At 40.7% G+C, this 23496-nt stretch overlaps 1 protein-coding gene across 3 annotated transcripts in view; it reads right to left on the bottom strand.

The window, feature by feature from the left end:
- The window catches only part of SORCS1 (sortilin related VPS10 domain containing receptor 1), a 596232-nt gene that overhangs the window by 140264 nt on the left and 432472 nt on the right, over positions 1-23496 (bottom strand). For all 3 annotated transcript variants that reach the window (XM_030941406.1, XM_030941405.1, XM_030941407.1), the window contains exon 6: positions 14815-14879. In XM_030941406.1, the coding sequence (XP_030797266.1) occupies positions 14815-14879 (65 nt within the window). The remainder of the gene's footprint in view (positions 1-14814; positions 14880-23496) is intronic.

The following is a 23496-nucleotide window of genomic DNA, read 5'->3' as shown; positions in this document are numbered from 1 at the left end:
ATTATTCCAATGTTAATTTCCTAGCTTTGAAAAATATACCATGGTTACATAAAATGTTAACATTAGAGGAAGCTGGGTATAAAGTACATGTATTCTGTGTATCTAAAATTATTCCAAAATAAAAGTTTTTAAAAAGTAGGTTACCAAAATATGTGCATTATGGACCTGAGGTTTTTTTGCAGGTTGTATATATAGATATCTATAAATGTATGTTTGCACAGGAAAAATGAATGAAAGATATATATGTGATGTCAACAACAGTGGAGAGGCACTAATGTGAAAGAGTTGGCAATCTGTACAACAAATCCTTAGTCCAGCCCCTCTATAGCCGTGCAAGTAGGGGAGAGGGGAGTCAAGATGGGCTTGTGAGATCAGCTGTCTCTCTCTGCTTGTTCTTCCTCTACTTCCCCTGCCACATACTGCTGTTGAGCTGTGCAATAAGCCTACCTTTGGTCTGAGAATTACCAAGTGTAAAAGTAGGGACACAAGAAAAGCCCCGGAAGAGGTCTTCAAGCCACTTCTTGCTCTGAGTGGCTCAAAGTGAAATTTGCAAGCTGAAGGGGAAATGATCCATTTTTAACAGTCTGCCCGTGGTAAAGTGTTCCTGGTTTGTTCCCTTTCTCCTCCTAATGGAAACAGAAAGAAATTGGCTGCACTTCATAATGAGGGACCAATCACTCTTATTCCCCTTGGGGCTTGCTGTAATAGCATTAAGTATGATGAACTCTTTCCATATTCAATTCTGGTGAGTGTATGATGTGATTCCATAGGAAGTATCTTGTAATTTGGCATTAATTAATGTCAATTAATGCATGCAACTGCTAGACATTAGAATTAATTTCATTACTTTTCCTACACAGATGTTTTCCTCGCCATAGGTAATTAGGACACTGTGCTGTTCTTTTCAAGCATCTTCACTCTCCGCAACAGCTGCTGCTTAGAATAATGCAATCCCCATCCACCCAAAACCTGTGCTGTTCTAGAAAAGGGATGCTGCTTTTTAAAAGGTAGGCTTTGAACAGAGGATCAGAGGTTTAAATGCAGGCTCAAGGCCTGCTAGCTTAGTAAATCACTCCACGTCTCCAAACTCTGATCTACAAAATGGGAATAAACAATATCCATCTTGCCAGAAGTTATGACATTTGATTACCTTAGTCCTGAAATGTGTTGAGTCTAGTGCCAGGTTAGACTGAACTCACATAATAGTAGCTGTAGTTGGTATTTAAGTCCTCTCTCTTCAATCACCAATACTGCTCACTGTGTCTCAAGCTAACCACCTGTAAAGTACTAAGGATATTTCTACCTGAGGCAGCTCCTCTCCTCTCATCTCCCCTCCCCTACCCTCCCCTGCCTTCCCCTCCTTTCCTTTCCTTTCTTGACAGAGTCTCACTCTGTCACCCAGGCTGGAATACAGTGGCAGCGACCTCGGGTCACTGCAACCCCGAGTTCAAGCGATTCTCCTGCCCCATCCTCCCAAGTAGCTGGGACTACAGGTGCATGCCACCATGGCCAGCTAATTTTTGTATTTCTAGTAGAGATGGGGTTTCACCACGTTGGTCAGGCTGGTCTCGAACTCCTGACCTCGTGATTCATCTGCCTTGGCCTCCTGGGATTACAGGAGTGAGCCACCACACCCGGCCACTTCTTTCTTTTTATATTCAATTTTTGTTTGGGTTAAAGATTTTTTTCTTTTAAGTATGTTTTTAAAAACACCATGAAAAAATATTCTCCTTGTATAATAATTAATCCAAACACAAATCTTCTGCATAGGGAGTACAGTGTGTGGTAGCAGTTAGCAGACAGCACTGCAAAATAAGTAGGGTTACAAGGAGAATGTGGCAGTCACCTTTGCACCCAATACACAGGGCCAATCAGTGGGTATGGCAGGTGTTCCGTCTTCCTGTTGGAGGGATCTTCTGGGTCCTAGTTCCATCTCCAGCATGGCATGTGACTCTGAGAAGGTCATTGACCAAGCTAGGTTTTAGACTATTTCTTTCCACAATGAGAGTTATTAGAAGCTTAGAAACAAAAAGGATGCTAAAAATCAGACTATGACTTTAAGATCCAACAAATCTTTACCATAAATTATCCACTGAAACCTGTTTCCTTCCCACTGCTGCCAAAACAAAACAAAGCTCTGAGATGTTGCTGGCAAGTCTGTGTCTTGCGGGCTTCTGCTATTTCTAAACGGCACGCTTATTCCTGGCTGACTCCCTATGTTCATTCAGAGAGTTCTGCTGGTTTCAACTCTTTTCCTTTCCTGTTACTCAGTCCAAATACTTCCTGGACCTTCTTCTGTGAAGTTTTTCCTGAGGCTTAGACAAACCTTTCCATCCCCGGAATGTCATTGATAACAGCAGCGGCAGCATTAACCTCCAAAATAACCAGAGCAACCTTTCCTCAGGGTCAGGAACTGTGCTAAGTGGATCACATGACTTTTTCTCTCTTAAACTTTGTTTAAAATCCACGCTGGGCTCAGTGGTTCACACTTGTAATCCCCAAACTTTGGGAGGCCGAGGCAGGTGCTCGAGACCAGGAGTTCGAGACCAGCCTGACCAACAGAGCAAAAAAATATATTACAGATCTCTGGGACTCTATCCATCCATTCTATCATTCAACACATATTTATTTAGCACCAAATACTTTAATTTTCCCTAATATTGCAGAAGTTTAATTATAAACAAAGCTAGAAACGATGTAGGCAAGCATAAGCACTTTCAAACTCACCTATTCCTCATTGTTTCCACTTGGAAACAATTTAAATCAGTAATTTAAGCAATCTGTTTCAAAGCAGAACAGATTTTAAAGCCCATACAAGGGCATATAACTTTTCCTTTTGTTCTACGGCTCTATTACTTGTTTTGAAACTTTTGTATTAAATGTACTCACTCATCTCACACACACACACAAGTCAGCACACTGCTGTTCATATACATTTAATTCCTATCATTATTCTAGTGCCCTCTGTCACATGTACCAGGTAGAAATTGAGAATGTCAAAAGTGAGATTCTAGTCTTGGCTCCAGAAAGTCTACACAGAGGACAAGATACTTCTGTAAAAATTATAAACTGACATCAGATGTTCTAGATTGGCATGATGAGTTTGTGATTTAGCATTGCTTTCTTCTATGAAATTTCTTGATTTGGGACCAGTGTAATTGACTAATTATTGTATTTTATTGTTGGCCTTTAGGCATTCAGGAGGCCATGACTACTACAGGGAAAATTCTGGGATCATAAAATTTAGCCAAGCGTGAAACTAAAAACTGGGAACATGAGAGAGAAAACGAAAAGCATACTATTAGGTTGGTGCAAAGAGTAACTCTGGTAATTGCCAAAAACCTCAATTACCTTTGCACCAATCTGATAATATAAATACAGAAAGTTCACTGTCCAATTACAGTGCAGCATGGTGAGTGCATCCTAGGAGGAATGGAAGTGCTATGGGCTTGCTGGTGAGACATTCAGTCCTCCTACCTCTGCACAGATGTTTTGCTCTGTGCTAGAAACTCTTCCTGTGACTCTGAATTTATTTCACTTTGTATCACACAGAGCTGTGGACTTGTTATTCCTCCATGGCCTATTTAGTCCTCGTTAGGCTAGAGACTATTTTACTATTCAGTCTATGTTATAGAGGGAATTACTTTTGTCAGGGATGGGGACATTATGGAAGAGCTGAGGAAAGCCTAGAAGGCTGCCTGGAATGATGACAAGGATAACTCATCATTCAAGAAAGAAGGAGCACTGGGCAGGAGCACAGAGGCATGAGAGAATGAGAGATGTGTTTGGGGAACACGGGCTGTGTGTTTTGCAAGGAAGTCCTACTGGAAACCCACACTAGAACCTAGTTTAGTTGGATAAAGACAGAAAATTATACACAAGGTCACACTCAATCATGGAGAACTGAGAAGCATATCACATAACTTTCCAAATTAAGTTTACAAAGATAGTAGGGGCCAAGGGAAGGAGTTAAAGAGAGACAGAGAGAAAAGGATAAAAAGTAGGAAAAAAAGAAGGAAGCAAGCAGGAATGAAAGTGGAAAGCGGGCAGGAAGAAATGAAACTGTATAGGTTCCATGGAGAAGAGAAAGCATATAGTTTCCAGTTTCTTCTCCAGGTGTTTTATTTTTATTTTTGGAAGGGGGAAAGAGGGGAGAGGGTATGCACATTTATTTAGATGTGTCTACATGCTATAAGATTAATTTCAGAACAGAGAGACACTGCCTCTAAGACACGTGGACACATTCAATCAACAATTTCTATTTCTTTTTTTCTCTTCTTTCTCTTTCTTTCTTTCTTTCTTTTTTCTTTTTTTTTTTTTTTTTTTTTTTGATGGAGTCTCTCTGTGTCGCCAGGCTGGAATACAGTGGCACCATCTCAGCTCACTGCAATGTCCGTCTCTCAGATTCAAGCGATTCTCCTACTTCTATAGTAGCTGGGACTATAGACAAGTACCACCACGCCCAGCTAATTTTTGTATTTTTAGTAGAGACGGGATTTCACCATGTTGGCCAGGATGGTCTCGATCTCTTGACCTCGTGATCCAGCAGCTTCAGCCTTCCAAAGTGCTTGGATTACAGGTGTGAGCCACCGCGCCCGGCCTCAATGAACAATTTCTTAATTATTTTTATCACCCTCCATACCAGCTATCATACCTGAAACACAGGAGACGCTCAACAAAGAACAGTATGGCACAGTCCTTGTCTCAGTGGAATAAAGACAGATGACACGTCTGCCTGCCCCTCTCTCTATTCCAGTCACCTGGCCTTCTGTTATGCCTCAGCCATGCTAAGTATGCTCATATCCATATCCTTTGCATGTACTCTTCCCTCTGTCTGGAATGCTCTTCCAGCAGGCAGACACACAGCTCTCTCCCATATTTCCATATAGACTTGGCTTAAATACCAAATGTCACCTTATCCGAGATTTCTTCCTTGATGGCCCTCTTTCTCTGATCACTCTCTATTCTCCCCACTCTGTTTTTCTCATACATTTGTAGCCCCACTTCTCATGCAAATGCTTCATACATTTTTTCTAACATCTCCCCTAACTAGAAGGTAAACTTTATGAGAGCAGAGCCTTTGCATCCATTCCTAATCATCCCTCATTCATGCCTAGAAGAGCATCTGATGTGGTGTAGATGTCCAACAATATTTTTTGAATGAATGAATAACAGGTTCAGTGAAACAGACCTGGCTTTAAATCCTAACTCTGAAACAATGGAAAACACACTTAAATCTTTGTACGCCCCATTTCCCCATCATTAAAATGAGGAAAATAAGAATAGTATCTACTTATAAGGGTTGTTATAAGTAAGGCAGCTGAAAAGTACCTAGTGTGCTCACACCAGATAAGTAATAGGAATATAATGCATGATCCTAGCATCACTGTTGCTTGAGAATTTAGAGGACAAAGGAAGAAAACATGTGAGTAAATGCCAGGGTCTTTATGATGCTACTTTTTTTAAGCAGGAGTCAGAAACATTAGAAATTTTTCAACACTTGGGGATTGCCACATCTGCATCTTTTTTTTTTTTTTTTTTTTTTTTTTGAGATAGAGTCTCGCTCTGCCGCCCGGGCTGGAGAGCAGTGGCCAGATCTCAGCTCACTTCAGCTCACTGCAAGCTCCGCCTCCCGGGTTCACACCATTCTCCTGCCTCAGCCTCCCGAGTAGCTGGGACTACAGGTGCCCGCCACCACGCCCGGCTAGTTTTTTGTATTTTTTAGTAGAGACGGGGTTTCACCGTGTTAGCCAGGATGGTCTCGATCTCCTGACCTCGTGATCCACCCGTCTCGGCCTCCCAAAGTGCTGGGATTACAGGCTTGAGCCACCGCGCCATCTGCATCTTATATGGAGTGCTTGCTGCTATAGTATTCTGAGGGATCCCAAGGACCCAACAGACGCCTAGATCTTTGTCCTAAAGTTAAGGCCTGTGAGTGAAAAGTTTTTTGTGCACCTTTGTTCTCTCAGCCTCAGCATGGAATATAAGGGCACAGACCTTCATGCAGGTGGGTGGGCACCTGGGAAGCAGAGGAAGTGGCATATAATGGCTACAAAGAACCCAATTTGAAAGCTGCCCAGCAGAGCCTGTTGTTGTACTGTCACTATCAGGCTTTTCAATGCTGTGCTAGGAGGCCTGTGTTATCTTATTTCAGGCTTTTCTGGTTGGTTGTTAGGGCTGTCTTCAGGTTACTAAATCAGAGAGGTCAAGTGGATGTCACTAGTCATTGAAATCAAGAGCCTTTTGCAATATGAAATATAGGGTCAGAGTAACACTGCTAGAAAAAAAAAAAAAAAGCATAGTACTAGATTCTAGCTATACCAGCTAAACCTTGTTGCTTTATTTGGGGATAGAAGAGAGGTGAGAATGTGCATTTTCTCAGCATGCTGGGAAGTGGTAAGGATCTGTCAGAATCTGAAGCTGACCAGAAATGGAAACGTCTAACCTCTTCCAAGCTCTACCTTGGAAGTTATTAATAAATTGACTAAAAAAAGAAGATAAAGGAAGACTATGAAATGTGGGGTCTAATAATGGCAACTGTTGTGCTAGCGTTGGAACTTTGGCCAAAGTGGGGGTTGCCAATTTGGTATTTTTAAATGTGTATATCATTGCCAAAGGTTTCATCTTTTCTATTCAAAAGATTTGATTTCTTTAAAGTTCACTGAAGAAGAAATAAAGGTAGTGAAGAAAAACAAAAAGAATTCTCAACCTCACTCCTAATTAAATAAATACAGATTAAAACAATAAGGAGATGCCTTTTTAAAATTTGCTCTCAGATGGGTTATATTTGAAAAGTCTTCGATAATGTCCAAGATTGCTGAGGGCTTGCAAACACAGGCATTCTCATACTGAGAGTCTTGTTGCAAATATTTCAGGAGGCAATTTGACAATGTCTACAAAAATTTGAAATGGATATACTCTCTGATCCAGGAATTTTCCTTCATCAAATTCTCTTTCAGTAGTGTTTGCTGCTTACGCCAGCTTGAATGCTTACTAACCAAATAAATAATATGTGTGTATGTGTATATATTCGCATTGTTTGAAATAGCCAGAGGTCTCTATATCTACAAAGGTCTCTATAATTTAGTAATTACTAAATATAGTTGACTTTATAATGGGGTTCTATATATCAATTAACCATGAAGTTGCTAAATGTATATGCGCTGATATGAAAAGATTTTTAAGTTGCATTTGTATTCACAAACACTAAATTTGCCACAATTGTTCAATAAGAACACTCGTGTAAGTATATGTGTGTGTATACATATACATAATCATCTGTATAAGCCTAAACAATTTCTGGAGAAATATAGCATATATATATGCTATATTTCATATATGTTATATATATATACACATATACATATATAACCTCTTAGCTTTTTATTGTTATCATTGCTATTTTTGTTGGTATAAAAGTAATCTATTTTCATAGTAAAACCACTCTGTAGCTGAGATATTGAAGACTTTGAGAACTGAGGTCTCTATTACCTCCCCAGAGCATTTCAACAGCACTTACCTTATCCAAATTTTGACACACTTACTGTTCAATATGGAAACTAGGTTGGAAAGCTGACGGACAGGATATAGAAAATGAGATTTCCAGTTCTCACCCAAGACCAGAATTAGTGGGATGCATAGTTATATAAAGTTGTGAGTTTCTTTTATTTTATTTCGACCTGTTAAAATGCTAGTTTGAGGCTCATTTCACAGAGTTCCCGGGCAGTCATTTTCACAGCTGGTTAAAGGGCCAAGGTTTGTTGTTCCCCAGTGAATAAGATTAGTCCTTGGGAAACTTGTTATGAGGTTACTTACTCATGCAAATAAACATTGGGACCAATAATTGTCCCCTGTCCCCTGTTCCTGCTGGCACAGATCACCACCAGTACAGAAACATTCAAGTTGAGGGTTGGGCCTTTTATTTGAGAAGTAAAAGGGAGAAGCAATAACGCCAAAGACGGTACTGCAGGTTCTCTTACAGATGACCATAATATACAACTATATATCCATGTGTAATTGCCATGTGAAAAATTCTAATAAAAGTTATGTTATTTTCCTCCAAAATCAAATATGCATAAAATGTGGCACCCAGTTTCAGGGAGTTAGTAAGTCTCTTGCATTCATCTGTTAGTGCTACAGGGCTCCACAGACCCAGTGGTTAAAGATCCCTCTTTCAGTAGATATACCTAAACAGTGACACACTAATATATTTATTAATTCAACAAATATTAAATGTTTCATCCAGGTGTGGTGGCTCATGCCTATCCCAGCACTTTGGGAAGTCAAAGCAGGCGGATCACTTGAGCCCAGGAGTTTAAGACCAGCCTGGGCAACATGGTGAGACCTTATCTCTACTAAAAAAGTAAAATAAAATAAAAATAAAAATAAATGTTTTGGGCTCTAAGTTATATTTTGGACATAGAACGGAGATTAAATAAGATGCAACTTTTCACACAGCTTTCAATCCAACAGTTTGGTCAATATTTTCTCTTTAACTACATGCATGACACACACACATACACAAATGCACCTATGTTAGGTAAATCAATAGAATGTAGGTTTCTTTTTTAGTATTTTAATGTACTGGGCTCCTACAATGTACACACACACACACACACACACACAGAATATTTAAACAATAAAATATTTGCTTCCTGGATGAGAACCTGTCAATTTGTCCCCTTTGAACTCGGGCCAATAATAAATGCCACATCCAATAAATATGTTCAAAACTTTCTGTTTTTTTTTTTTTTTGAGACGGAGTCTGGCTGTGTCGCCCAGGCTGGAGTGCAGTGGCGCGATCTCGGCTCACTGCAAGCTCCGCCTCCCGGGTTCATGCCATTCTCCCGCCTCAGCCTCCGAGTAGCTGGGACTACAGGTGCCTGCCAGCACACCCGGCTAATTTTTTGTATTTTTAGTAGAGACGGGGTTTCACCGTGTTAGCCAAGATGGTCTCGATCTCCTGACCTCGTGTTCCGCCCGCCTCGGCCTCCCAAAGTGCTGAGATTACAGGCTTGAGCCACCGCACCCAGCCAAAACTTTCAATACCTCCTGTGATTGACTGTAGTTGAGCCTGCTCTTTTCAGCTCACCTCCCAAGGCAGAAAGTAATACAAGAAAGAATAACATCCTTGTCACAGATGTAAACTACAAGATATCTACATATAAGAGGATAGCTGGTAAGAAACACCAGTGCCAACCATAGATTCTCACAGTACAAAAGCTTTCTAGAGGATCTAAGATAAAGTACTAGTTTATATAAATAACCACACATTCCTATGCAGACACTTGTTTTGGGGGCAAAGTTTCAGAATCTGTGCCATGGACTCCATCAGCAATCTGAGAAAGCCTGTGGACCCATTTTTTCAGAATGTTTTTAATGCATAAAATAAATTACCCAGAATAAACAAACAATAATTCAATTACATTTAAATAAAGTTATTAAAAGATTAAAAAACAAGTATTTAATACCCTTGTATGTACTTTTTAAATTAATATATATCAAGATCTACTGGCAGGTCTGATAACTACTACAATTTTGAGGAAAGAATGAGCATAAATAATATTTTCAGATATAATGACTGCATTATTATATAAAAATTTCTGCGATTTCTATTGTGACAAAGTCACTTATATTGCTAATACTACTACAGTTTATTTCCAACCCTTATAATTGAAAGTAATCTTGTAAGTTATAAGGTTTGTAAAAATAAAGATATAATTTTTTTTTTCTCATGTAAAAACTAAAGCTTTCCAGAGCTCACCTCCCCTCAAATTTGGGAACTTCAATAGAAACAGAAATTACATATAACACGTAATCTAGGGACATCTGAAATAGACCAAGAGTAAATTTTGAATAACAAACCCAGATAAGGATTCACAACACACTCTGTGTCAAATGTCTCAGTGTCTTGACTACAAAATATGTGAACACACTAAGGTCAGAAAATAACTTCTTGTTCAAAGTCAAAAACATGATGGCCAGGTGTAGTGGCTCATGCCTGTAATCTCAGCACTTTGGGAGGCCAACGTGGGCGGATCACCTGAGGTCAGGTGTTTGAGATCAGTCTGACCAATATGGAGAAAACCCATCTCTACCAAAACTACAAAAATCAGCCGGGCGTGGTGGTAGGTGCCTGTAATCCTAGCTACTGGAGAGGCTGAGGCAGGAGAATCACTTGAATCCAGGAGGCAGAGGTTGCAGTGAGCTGAGATCGCACCACTGCACTCTAGGCTGGGCAACAGAGTGAGCCTTCATCTCAAAAAACAAAACAAAACAAAAAAACCATTACATTATTGTAGAGTATATTTGGCATATACTCTACAAGATGTACAACCTAGAATAAAAAACAATGGGTTCCATATACGTAAACAATGAATGGGGTCTAGCACAGTGGCTCACGTCGGTAATCAGCACTTTGAAAGGCCAAGTGGGTGGATCACGTGAGGTCAGGAGTTCCAGACCAGCCCAGCCAACACAGTAAAACACCGTCTCTGCTAAAAATGCAAAAAATCAGCTGGACGTGGTGGCGGGCACCTATAATCACAGCTACTCAGGAGGCTAAGGCAAGAGAATCACTTGAACCCGGGAGGCGGAGGGTGCAGTGAGCTGAGATCACGCCATTACACTCCAGCCTGGGCAACAAGAGTAAAACTCCATCACACACACAAAAAACCTAACAGTAATAATAATAATAATAATAATAATAATAATAATAATAATAAGTGGATGGAGAAAAAAAGAGGATTTCAATCAGGAAATGAGAAAGAGGCCGGCCATGGTGGCTCACACTTGTAATCCCAGCACTGCGGGAGGCAGAGGCAAGCAGATCGCTTGAGGTCAGGAGTTCGAGACCTGCTTAGCCAACATGGCAAAACCCCATCTCTACCAAAAATACAAAAATTAGCCTGGCATGGTGGTGCATGCCTGGAGTCCCAGCTCCTTGGGAGGCTGAGGCAGGAGGATGATTTGAACCTGGGGGGCAGAGGTTGCAGTGAGCCGAGATGGTGCCACTGCACTCCAGACTGGGTGACAGAATGAGACTCTGTCTCAGGAAAAAAAAAAAAAAAAAAAGGAAATGAGAAAGAGATAACAGAGATACCGAATTCTTAGCGCAGCTGATGAGACTGTAACCTGATTTTGATAAATACACTGTCAGATTGTGGCCGCTACATTTGGTAACACCTGGCTACCCTGACCTCTCTGTGCTATTTACTTCCAACCTCCTCCTCTCTGTTTGTCCTTGTTGTTGTTGTTTTAACTGGAGCCTTGGTTATTGACACAATCTCTTTCTGTTTCTCTCTCTCTCTCTCTCTTTTTTTTTTTTTTTGGACACTGTGACAGGTCAGGTGTTATGCTTAGACCCTTTAAATCAATTGGTAGTTGTTTTTTTTTTTTTTTTCTGTTTTGTTTTGACAGGGCTAACTTTTCAAATTAAATCCTTTTATTGAATTTTCACCCTTGGATAGTTTCTGAAGATGCTGCCTTTGCAAAAAAAAAAAAGTAAAGTAAAATAAATAAAATTAGAACTGATATATTTCATGCCTTGTGAAAGCTAAGCCTGAGATGACAGTTTGGCATTATCAACCGCCATGCCTTCAGGGAGCACAGGAATAATGCTGGGTGTAAGAAAATGTGCAGATCACAGAGAGTGATGGCCTCATTGTTTTTAGGATACAGTGTCATGTGCATTGGATGCCACAAGCCAGAAAGCAGCAGCATATGCCCAAAAGCTTGAAAATAAAAGCAATCCGGGATGCTACCAATTCCATCCAGAGTTTCCTAAACTAGGGGTGCGATCGTGGGAGACAGACCCTCAAGCTCTTTCACTAATTTTCTTAAAATTAGTGAAAAGTTGTGGAACTTTGCTACTCAAGCATGTTTCACAGACCCGCAGCATGGATATCATCCAGGAGCTTGTGAGAAATGCAGACTCTCAGGCCCCTACTGAATCACAATGCAGATCTTAACAAGGTCCCTAGGTGGGTAGCATACATGCAAAGGTTTAAGATGGGAGGCTCTAACATTTTCAGACAACTTGGTAAGTGAGGTAAGATAGCCAACTGGTAGCCCTGACAACTGGTCAGCCGGGTCTGCAGTCACTCAGCATATGCTCAGTGAGATCTCTCTACATGTAGATGCCGTAGCAAGTGCTGGAGATATAATGTTTTTGTTTTGAGATGGGATCTCACTATGTTGCCCAGGCTGGAGTGAAGTTGCTATTCATAGGTGTGTTCATAGTGCACTACAGTCTTAAACTCCTGGGCTTAAATGATCCTCCCGCCTCAGTCTCCTCAGTAGCTGGGACTACAGATGTGTGCTACCATTCCTGGCTCTGGAGATACAATATTGAATATGACATACATGGTCCCTACTCTCATAAAACTTACAGACTGGTGGGGAGAAATGACTGTGATAGAATAATCACGTAAATAGAAAGTATAATTTCAAACGGAGAAGAACATAGTTATATAAAAGCAATCAAAATAAGAAACTCATTTAGATTCAGAGTTTACGAAAGGCTTTTCTAAGAAATAGGTGATTAACCTGAGGTCCAAACCATCCACAGTAATCAATTATGCTTGATTGGTCAGAGTACGGGCAAGAGAGAAGGATATTCCAGATAGAGAAAACAGCAAGTATCAAGGCTTTATGGCAAGACACATACCCCTGTATGTTCCAAGAATTGAAAACACGCCTAAAGGCCTGCAGACAAGGAGTGAGGAAAGGGCAGAGTAAGATTAGGCTAAGGGAATGGGCAGGCACAGGTTATGCTGGAGCTATAGGTCAAGATGAGAATTTAGCTCTGTACGATCAAAGCAACATGAAGTAAGCAAGACCTGGAGTGCAGTGGCGCAATCTCAGCTCACTGCAACCTCCGCCCCCCGGGTTCACGTGAGTCTCCTGCCTCCGCCTCCCAAGTAGCTGGGACAACAGGCGTGTATCACCATGGCCAGCTAATTTTTGTATTTTTAGTAGAGATGGGGTCTCATGATGTTGGCCAGGACGGTCTCTATCTCTAGTAAGCAAGACTTTTAAATAATGATGTGTTTACTTTTGCATTAAGAAAATATTGATCTCTGTTATATAGCAAGAACTGGACCTTGGAGTCCAAGATAACATCATCTGCTCCAGGGAAATGGAGAGGTCACCACCAGAGTGAGCCCACTGAGGAGGTGGGAAAGCCGCTCTGACCTGTTGAGCTCATTCCGTGTCAGGCACAGTGCTGGGCATGTCACACGTGGCAGCTTTGCCTGGGTTACAGAGGACGATGGTCAGCCTTGACCCCTGACCTGTGCCCCTACTGACTCTGTCAAAAAACATATTCACTCCCCCCAAAAAGGTAAACAAAACCGTTAGAGATGAGAAATCTCATGGTACATCCATAGTAATAAAAAAAAATGCGTGGTTTCTGGGGAGTTTGGGTCGTAGGGGTGACCTGCTTTGTTTGGCTGTAAGCTGGTAAAGTGCAGGATCTTCTGCCTTTGTGTGCAGAAGAGCTAAGGAACGGTAGACAGGCACAATGGCAGTGATTAGGGTGCTTTTGAATTGTGAGGGATATTTTAGAAACTGGGAATGTCTTAGAAATGAGACGATCCCTCTCTGGGCCAGCGCTGGGCAGCCTACACCAGCCTCATTGCTCTGTGGTAATTGTGGATAGTCCATTCTCTTCCTCTCCTCCACATCTGAGACCTCTTTCTTTCTCCCTATCTTTTCTTCCCTCACCCTCTTCTATCTACAGTTTCCCCCTTTTCTCATTTTCTTTTACCCCTCTCACCTGGAGTGCTTTATCCTAGGCCTAACTCTACCCTCTCAAATGCTTAGCCCTTCTGAGGATCCTCCGTGCCAGAGAAGGGGAAGGAAACATTCATCGCTGGTGTTAGTAGGTCAGACACTGTGTGAAGTATTTTATGTGCATGGGTTTCTCGAATTCTCACCTGGATGGGCTTTGTGAGACAGACATCACTGTCCTCTACTTATTTACCATAGGAGCTTACGTATATTATTACTTAAGCTTTCTATGCCTTTGTTTCTTCATATGTGAAATGAGAAAAACAACCTACAATGTTGTCATGAGGCCACAAGGTGTAGTCCTGTCCTTCACTGCAGCATAACCACCTGGAGTTGATGAGAACTACTGACGGGTGAGCAATTCACTCAACTGACTCTCCTCCTGCTGCCTCTGATGGGGACACACAGAAACATTCTCTCTCTCTCTTTTTTTTTAAATTCTTTCCCAGTGTTTTGTGAATCTCCGAACAAGACAGTGAGGGATGGCCTGGATGGTATCTGACAAAACAAGGAGACTGAAGAAACAATTCAACACAAAACAGTAGCGGCAGCAGCAACAACAAAACACTTCAGGAATCAAGAGTTTGGAGGTATTCTCTTTACTTGGAAAGCCACTTTGATTGGATGAGAGGGCTGTGCTGGTGTCACCACTATCCAAATATACATATTTCTGGATAACCTATATATTTATAAATATATATGAAAATATATATTTATGAAAAATTATTAAGACTATTTTGCATTACTGAAGACAGGAAATGTCTTCATGCCCAAATCACACGATTATTGCCACTGTGCCATTGTCCCTACCTACCTATCCTTAGCTCTTCTGAACAAAAGATACCTGCACTTTACTAGCTTAGAGTCAAAAGAATCAGGTCACCCCTGCAACCCCAAATCCCCAGAAACCACACATCCATTATTACTCTGCATACACCATGAGATTATTATACAGACTCAGTTCATGACAGAGTCAGAGAACTAATATTACTAAGAATATTGTGGCAAAGTTGATTTACTTACGACCATCCACAGTTCTGGCCTCAAGATGCACAAGGTCTGGTTCTTTATTTGACCCCATCACAGACCTAAAAAATGGGGAAACATGAAAAGAAACATCCATATTAATGACTTCGCATGTGCCTTAGAGGAACTCGGCAGAGCCCCAGACTACTAATATCCACAGGCATCTAAACCCACAATCTTTAGAATATATCTACTCAATTTATTTATACAGCCTGACAGTAAAATTTCCACTTAAAATAAAAATGATAATGAAAACTTCACTTGATGAAAGGCAGGCTGCATTCTAGCAAAGATGTTGTGTATTATTAGCTGGGACTTGCATACAGGTCCTACACATGCTGCGTGTGTACTCTAGCAACAACCCTAGTGACAGTGTATTAAACTTTCAAAACTTATGAGACAGATGCCAGGCATGCTGCTTCAGCTGGGTGACTTGAACAGTGATTTCCATAGCACACTGATCTAATTAATTTTTTCACTGAAATTTGCCAAACCACCTACTACTGCCCTATGAACAAACACTGTGATGCAACCCATGCAGCAGCAGTTACAGCAGAGTGACAATTCTCTGTATTGTCGAACTCGTGTGAAGAGAAATAGATGCACCTCACTTTCTGAAACGTGCCTGAAACTGTATGTGTAAGCAAAATAAAAGTTTATTTAAAATGCCTTGGAGACACATATTATTTTGTGTAATCTTGCAGTAAGCTATATTAAATATAAAATAATTATTGTTCTGTAACATAAATAATATGGGCAATCACGCTTTATCTCTAGGATTTTTATACAATGAGATTAATTAAACTTGGGAACATCTGCACTTTTTGAAAAAAAAATCAGGCTTTGCAGAACTTTAATTCATTCCATTTCGACATAGAAAACAGCAAAATTGGTCCCCAGCCACTCAGCCCAGCCACTCAATCAAGGCTAGAAAATGCAAATGTTAAAACTACTTATCCAGGACCGGGCCGAGCACGGTGGCTCACGCCTGTGATCACAGCACTTTGGGACGTCAAGGCAGGTGGATCACGAGGTCAGGAGATCAAGACCATCCTGGCTAACATGGGGAAATCCCATCTCTACTAAAAATACAAATAATTAGCCAGGTGTGGTAGCAGGCGCCTGTAGTCCCAGCTACCCTGGAGGCTGAGGCAGGAGAATGGCGTGAACCCGGGAGGTGGAGCTTGCAGTGAGCCGAGATCACACCACTGCACTCCAACCTGGGCGACCGGGTGAGACTCCGTCTCCAAAACAAAACAAAAAAAAGTACTTATCCCTCCAGAGCTTAGTGTGGTATCCATGACCCTACACAGACTGGGTCCATCTCACTTTTGCTGCCTCATCTCCTGCCACACTGAAAGATGTTGCCATTGCCTGAAAGTGCCACATTCATTTCCTCCCCCGACCCGTGAGCCTCTGTAAGCTTCTGCCTTCAGCTTGAGAAGCTCTTCTCCAGCTTCACCTAACCCCTGAATTGTAGTTTAAGACACAACTGAAAATTCACTTCCTCTGTTAAATATGTCTCATTTACAACAGGGAAAGCCTTTTCCTCCTATCAGCAAGTGTTTGTTATAAATCCTGTAAGATCCTTATCAGAGTTTGTTATAAAGAATTATTTTTGTGTTTTTCCAATGTGAAGGCATCCCCTTCCCCCAAGAGAGACACACAAACACCCAAATACAAAAGAACACACACAGAGATACTCAATGAAGCTACTGGAAGGTCTTCTCTTTACACACTTTCTATTCATAGTATAGTTCCTGGTATATAACAGACAGTCAAATGTGAAATGAAAGAAGGAAGGAATGAAGGAAAGACTAAAGAAATGGAAAGAAGTTAGGAGGAAAGGCAGGGAGGACAAGAGGGAGGAGATACAGAGAAAGAAAGAAAAGGAGCTATAAAGGTCTGTGGGTTTTCTGAAGTAAGTACATTAATCATTGTCCTAGGGGCATTCCCAGAACTCTACTTATTTAAACTCATTTTCCCAACTCAAAGAATCTGAGGGCTAGCTGGCTTAATCACTCTTCATCTGGAGAAAAGAAGTCTCCTTAAGGCCCTGTTATTGCTGTCAATAAGTTTTCTCTGATTGATACATGGCCTGAAATTCAGAGCCTATGCTTGAAACATTACATCCTACTTTCTTCTTCCCCTAGGAAGCAGATATTTCCTAAAAAGGGTTTCATAACTTCCCTCATATAGACATGGGACGTGCATTTGGACATTTTAATCAATGGAATCTGCTTGAATCCAGGCAGAAAGTGACCCTTTCATCAGCATTTCAGTTTAGTACTGCAGCGACTACTAGGCTTTGGGTGGTGACTCTCCCCACACTGAAGCATTAATTGGATCCACAGGTGAACTCTTCTGACAAGACCAGTCATGAGCATTAAAAAAGAAAATGAGTTGCTTGACAAGCCTAAATCCAGAAAGCTCAGCAGTTAACTGTTTTATTTCAAAATGAGCCATTACATGTTGTTCAACTGTCCACTTTGTTTTAAGTTTCATCCTTGAAATGACTACCACCATTTATTCCCAGGAGAAACCTAGCACCCCAGAAACACAAGGTTAAAACTAGCATGCAAGCCTATCTGCTCAGCTTATGGCTAGTGTCAACGGGAGGCAAAATAATTACCCTGGATTCAGTGTAGCTTTCCATGTGCTTATGGCCTCAAATAAATAGTAGCATTTTTTTTAAATCTTGTATTATCTTTAATGGCAAAGCTATTGTTTCCAGTGACATCCCCTACTGCCTTATCAACAAATAAAAAAAGAGGCAAGGTCAGGTGCGGTGCAGTGGTTCATGCCTGTAATCCCAGCACTTTGGGAGGCTAAGGCAGGAGGATAATGAGCCAAGTGATTGAGACCATCCTGGCCAACACGGTGAAACCCCGTCTCTACTAAAAATACAGAAATTAGCTGGGTGTGGTGGTGGGTGCCTGTAGTTCCAGCTACTCGGGAGGCTGAGGCAGGAAAATCCCTTGAACCTGGGAGGCAGAGGTTGCAGTGAGCCAAGATCACACTACTGCACTCTAGCCTGGGCAACAAAGTGAGACTCCATCTCAAAAAAAAAAAAAAAAAAAAAAAAAAGAAAAGAATAAAGAAAAAAGAGGCAAGAGCAAAACAGAATTCTTTGTTCTCCCCAAATCTACTGTGGCTAACAAACCTCCTTATTCTGCCTACATGTTTCCTCATCCAAAGTAAAACAATGACAAACTACAAAACAAAACTTTACATATGAAAGTCAAACCACAGTGTTTCCAATAATTTTTATCTGATGATGTCCTCATTCCTAGACCTGTGGTCCAAGAGTATCTCTAGCAGTCACAGATGATAAAGAATTATTGCTGCTTTTACTTTATAGCCCTAGTGAGTTCTTAATTGCTGAGGCCAATCAATGCTAAATGTCTGTGTAAGTGCTGATTTTAACAGTCCTGTCATTGACCAGACACCTTGGAAAAGCATATCACTGCAGTTGACCCAAATGATATTACTCTAGCCTACATATGCTCCTAAATTTTAGCTGGAGCTACGGAGTTAGGAGGTATTCTGTGTGTTTTGAGACCAACTATGGGTGTCATCATCATCCTCATCATTAAACATCACCATCATTATAATCATCAAAGAAAAACAGCATCAACATAGAATTTAATACAAAATGAACTCTTCATGGTCTTACTTGCAGAATGAGATCTTGAGACTGATACTCAAGCATCTCTATCCAAAGACGTTGGCAAATCTGACTTCTAGTATTAAGCATAAGAGATTGGGTACCTTTGCTTCACGCCTCTAGGTTATCCAGCACATATCACTGTCATAGTTCATAATGATTTGCTACATGTCTGCATAAATGACTCTCTTACTACACTGGACTCCCAAAGGCAAATGTTCTTTTATCACTGAACTCTCTATGCTTACCAAAGTACAGAGAAGCAAGTTTTCTCAGTAAATACAATACAACATTTTTGTAACAGTCAGTATTTACTAATGTCCAATACAGGATGTTATTCATTTCTGGGACTCAGAACCTCTCTATAAATAAATGATAAAAATTTTGTCTAGGATATTTTAATTATAAAAAAAGGTAATAGGTAGATGTATCTTGTATACCTTTATATTGTCTTTATGTTGAACCAGGAAAATGAACTCCCTTCTTGAACTGAATTTTATGGAAGGGAAAGGGAGTCTTTCTGTGCACATCGTGGTGTCTGCCTAGGATCTCCTCTCATCCTTCTTCTGCCTTCATAACTCTCATTGCTGTGGCTCAGCTGCAGATGACTGAAGTTGAAAATAGGCTTTTCAGCAGGGGTGCCACTTAAGCCAAGTTGGTTATCCTTTCTGAGACTTTCAGAATGATGAACATACTTTTGCACAGAAAAAATTAGGCCATGTTACAATTGGTGAGTCATTTGTCAATCTCCTTTATTGACAGACAGACTAAAACCTTTCTGTATCTCTGTGCTAGGCACCTGCACGCCACAGATAGATTATGAAAAAGCATTAACTGAATGGTTTTTGAGAAAAGAGAAGTGCACAAACCAGCCATATCAGCATGTATTAATTTATCTGTATATGTAACTTTCGTTGTTAGTTAACATCTGTGCTGTCACTTTTTTAGTCTTTAAAATAAGTTAACATAATTTTTCCTATATTTTTCCTATAATATACATCTTTAAGTACCTAGAAGATTACTGGCACACAGCTAGGGCTCAGGAAAAATAGGTAATTTATTTATTCTCTTTTCCCCCCTTTTTATTTCAAGAAATGGGGGGGGGGGAATATTAATACCTAAGAAATTAAAATTTCTGTTGGTATTAAACAATTCTTGGCCAGGCGTAGTGGCTCACACCTGTAATCCGCAAATCACCTGAGGTCAGGAGTTTGAGACCAGACTGGCCACCATGGTGAAACCCCGTCTCTACTAAAAGTACAAAAATTAGCTGGGTGTGGTGGCGGGCGCCTGTAATCCCAGCTACTCAGGAGGCTGAGGCAGGAGAATCGCTTGAACCCAGGAGGTGGAGGTTGCAGTGAGCCGAGATCGTGCCACTGCACTCCAGCCTGGGCAACAAGAGCGAGAGTCTGTCTCAAAAAACAAACAAACAAAATTCTTGACATATCATGGATGCCTAACAGAAATGATTTATCAAAATTATTTATTCTCATAAGTCAATAGACAAAAAAATGGGTCAATGGTTCAGAGATCAATTATATGAATATATAAAATTCAATTATTCATTCATTTATTTAGTCAGTGAAACATTCCAAACCCCTACTATGGAATAAGAATGAGAGCTCCATAATTACTGCATTTAAGAGCTTTAGAACTACAGAAGAGGCAGTAACCCAATGAAGCAAGGGTTCTAACATTCAAGGTGCTATTTGAAGCCACAGGAGGAATGACCTTTCGCCTGTATATGGAAACCTGGAGGAAAAGCAAGGTCCAGGATCCCTTTGGAGTAAATGAATCAAATCTTCAAGTATACGCAGCAATAAGATCAATGGACAGAAGGGGTGAACAGCATTCTAACCACAGACAAATAGCAGGTACTGGGGCCCTAGTTCAGAGAGGATGACCCATATAGGCATCTATTGTAAGTCAATAGGCTGGATCCAGTGTTCCCAAAGTACATTAGTAAAAGAAAACTGGAAAGATACCAGGGGCCCAATCAAAAAGCCCCTTTTGCATAATGCTAAGGTTTTGTATTTGATCCTGAAAGCCATGAGATGGCACTAAAGAAAGGTAAGCAGATACATTTATAAACAGGTGAAAAGAACTTCAGTCCTGGTCTACGTGTGGTCCTCGCTATTGAGGGAGTATGAGGTGAAGTTGCACAGGTCATCTAGCTCAGCTTTGTTGAGGAAAACAAGACAAAGCCCATTGCAGCCTCCTGCATCTATGCTTCCAGTATCTTAAGTAGGTGTTCACATTTAGGAGCTATTTTGAAATAAAGCCTAAAGATCACTGAAGACAAGAATATGAAGAAAAATAAATCACACCCTGAAATAGTATACCAGTAATGTGAGCAGTGCAACATCAGCCTTCTGAAACACAATCGGCCAAATGCAGCCTGTGTAGACATTTTCTACAGAGAAACTCAGAAATGTCACTAGTTTATCATTTGCCTGGCATTTTGTCCAAGTTTATACCAGCTTAATAGAGTGCCTAATAAATGCTGCAGAGCCACAAAATGTCCTGATGTAGATAACCGCAGAGCAAGTATTACAAAATAAATATCATGATATGATAGCACCTATTTATTCAGATTCAGAATTGCAGTTAATGGTATATGGGAAGGAACAAGGAGGGACCTCCAGAGGAACAGGAGCTGGAAGGACAGAGACCCCTGCCTTCCTCTTCATGTTCCCACAGCCCCTCTTCATAAACAAAGCCCATGAGGGCAAGAGGTCCTGTCTGCTACCAAAGTGCCTGGCAGGTATTGGCAGTGAGATACCTTGGTTTCCTCTCCCACAGTCAAGGGTTTCCCCATCACCTGCCACCATAATTAGCCCTCAGACAAACATCTTCAAGATAATCCTGGTTAAGGCCACAGCTTTTGTTTTTGAATACAGCATCTTAGCCTGAGGTCTCATCTACTGTCCAACGAGGGCAAACGGGCCAGATAATCTACAAAGCAGCCTAAGGTACCATTTAACCTCCCCCTTAAGCCTAAGAAACATGTCTGCTTTCTGCTTTTATTCCTCTGGCCCCCTGCACTGTCCCATTGGTTCCCCAGAACCAAAGGTACCTACTAAAAATAACAAATACATAGATCAATAAATAGACAGATAAAAACGATGCTTAATCTCCTCAATGCATAATGGCCTACTGAGAATCAGCATTGCCAGCATCCTGAAGCCCTCTATATGCTGCATTTTGTCATCTTTACTGCCCAAACCAGAAGCCCAAGTGTTTATTTCTATGATGTCTGCAGCAAAGTGTGTGTGTGTGCATGTGAGTGTGTGTGTGTAGGTGTAGGGGAGCAAAGTGAGGCATGCAAGTCTGACCTGGACCGAAGAAATACATAAAGCTCAGGAGGGCAGTGAGGAGGAGAACATGTTTATTGAGCAAAGGGCTTGGTAAATAGGACTAAAAGTTTAAACAACAATGTTTAGAAACAAGCAACCTATCTCTAAAGACATCACAATGACCAGACATAAACCAGCCAAGATGAAGTTTTTCTTTTCTAATTTAATGACTTTGCTTTTTCCATCAGTGTTTGCATTTTTGTGTTTCCTTCTTATTTCCCCACTTTTATGCTTCCCTCTCTGTCTTTGTTGTTTCTTAAAAAAAAATATATATATATATATATATATATATATATATATTTTTTTTTTTTTTTTTTTTTTTTTTTTAAAGAGGACGATGGTGCAGGCGTGGTGGCTCACATACTTTAGGAGGCCGAGGCAGGTGGATCACTTGAGGTTGGAAGTTCGAGATGAGCCTGGCCACCATGACGAAACTCCATCTCTACTAAAAATACAAAAATTAGCCAGGTATGGCGGCGCACGTCTGTAATCCCAGCTACTCAGGAGGCTGAGGCAGGTGGATCGCTTGAACACTGAAGGTGAGGTGGAGGTGGAGGTTGCAGTGAGCTGAAATCATGCCACTGGACTCAAAAAAAAAAAAAAAAAAAAAAAAAAAAGAATAAAACTATGTGGGGGTCCAGAGAGGGACCATGCCCAGATCAGTGCTCCTGATCCCCACACAAAAATCACAGTGCCAATGAGATACAGAGAAATGCATTTCAACTGATCAAAGAGCATGAGATTAAGGTAAAGGAAAAGCTTAAAATATTTTTAATAAGGTTTCTTTTTATCTTTTTAAACTTTAGTGGTATCATACCCTGCGTATTTTTAGCAACTTGTTAAATGTACTCAGTAATATATCTTAGAGATGGTTCCATACCAGAACATAAAATTAATGAGATAAATCTCTATTTTATTGCAACCTATTAAATGAAAATATCCAATTTATTCAGTCATTGTCTATTGAGGGACCCAAAGAAAAAATATACATAAATGGGAAAAATAACTGGAGATACACATTAAAAATTCATAATTGTAAGTCACTTTTGGTAGAGTTTGGGGGTTGTGGGTAATAGTCAGAGGGATCCTTATCCTTATCAGTAATTTAAGAATTTTTATAAGGAAGATGTATGTATGCAATACTCTAATAATTAATACATCTGTACTATTAATAAAAAGAAAATATTCTCCATCTGGAAAATAAAGTCTAAGTGGGTAGTAAATGTGCACAAATCACAAAGGGAGAGAAAAAAGGATGAGTGGCATTTCCGTAGGGAGGAGACCTGGGATTTTCTTAAATCTTGAATACTTACAAGTCTGACACCATCTTAGTAAGAGGGCCAGGAAGGTAAAAGCCTGGAAGAGTTCCGGTCAGAGAAGAAGTGCTAAGGGCCTCCTGGAGGGGCATGCTTGCATTGACGTTAAATTCAGCAGAAGAAAGGAGGCTGGAGACCCTGCGTGGGGCCAGAGGGGCCACAGTAACAGAAGACAGGGAGAAGAGAGAACCTCTCCACTTCTCCTCTCTTTATCCATTTCTGTTAAGGACAAAGAACTTTACACTAGAGGGTAGAGCAAATACAAGTTTAAAGGAATTGCTCAGCGCAGTGGCTTACACCTGTAATCCCTGTATTTTGGGGAGGCTGAGATGGGAGGATT

The sequence above is a fragment of the Rhinopithecus roxellana genome, chromosome 11 (genome assembly GCF_007565055.1).
Source record: "Rhinopithecus roxellana isolate Shanxi Qingling chromosome 11, ASM756505v1, whole genome shotgun sequence".
NCBI classification, from domain to species: Eukaryota; Metazoa; Chordata; class Mammalia; order Primates; family Cercopithecidae; genus Rhinopithecus; species Rhinopithecus roxellana.
This window is presented reverse-complemented; position numbering and strand designations above follow the sequence as displayed.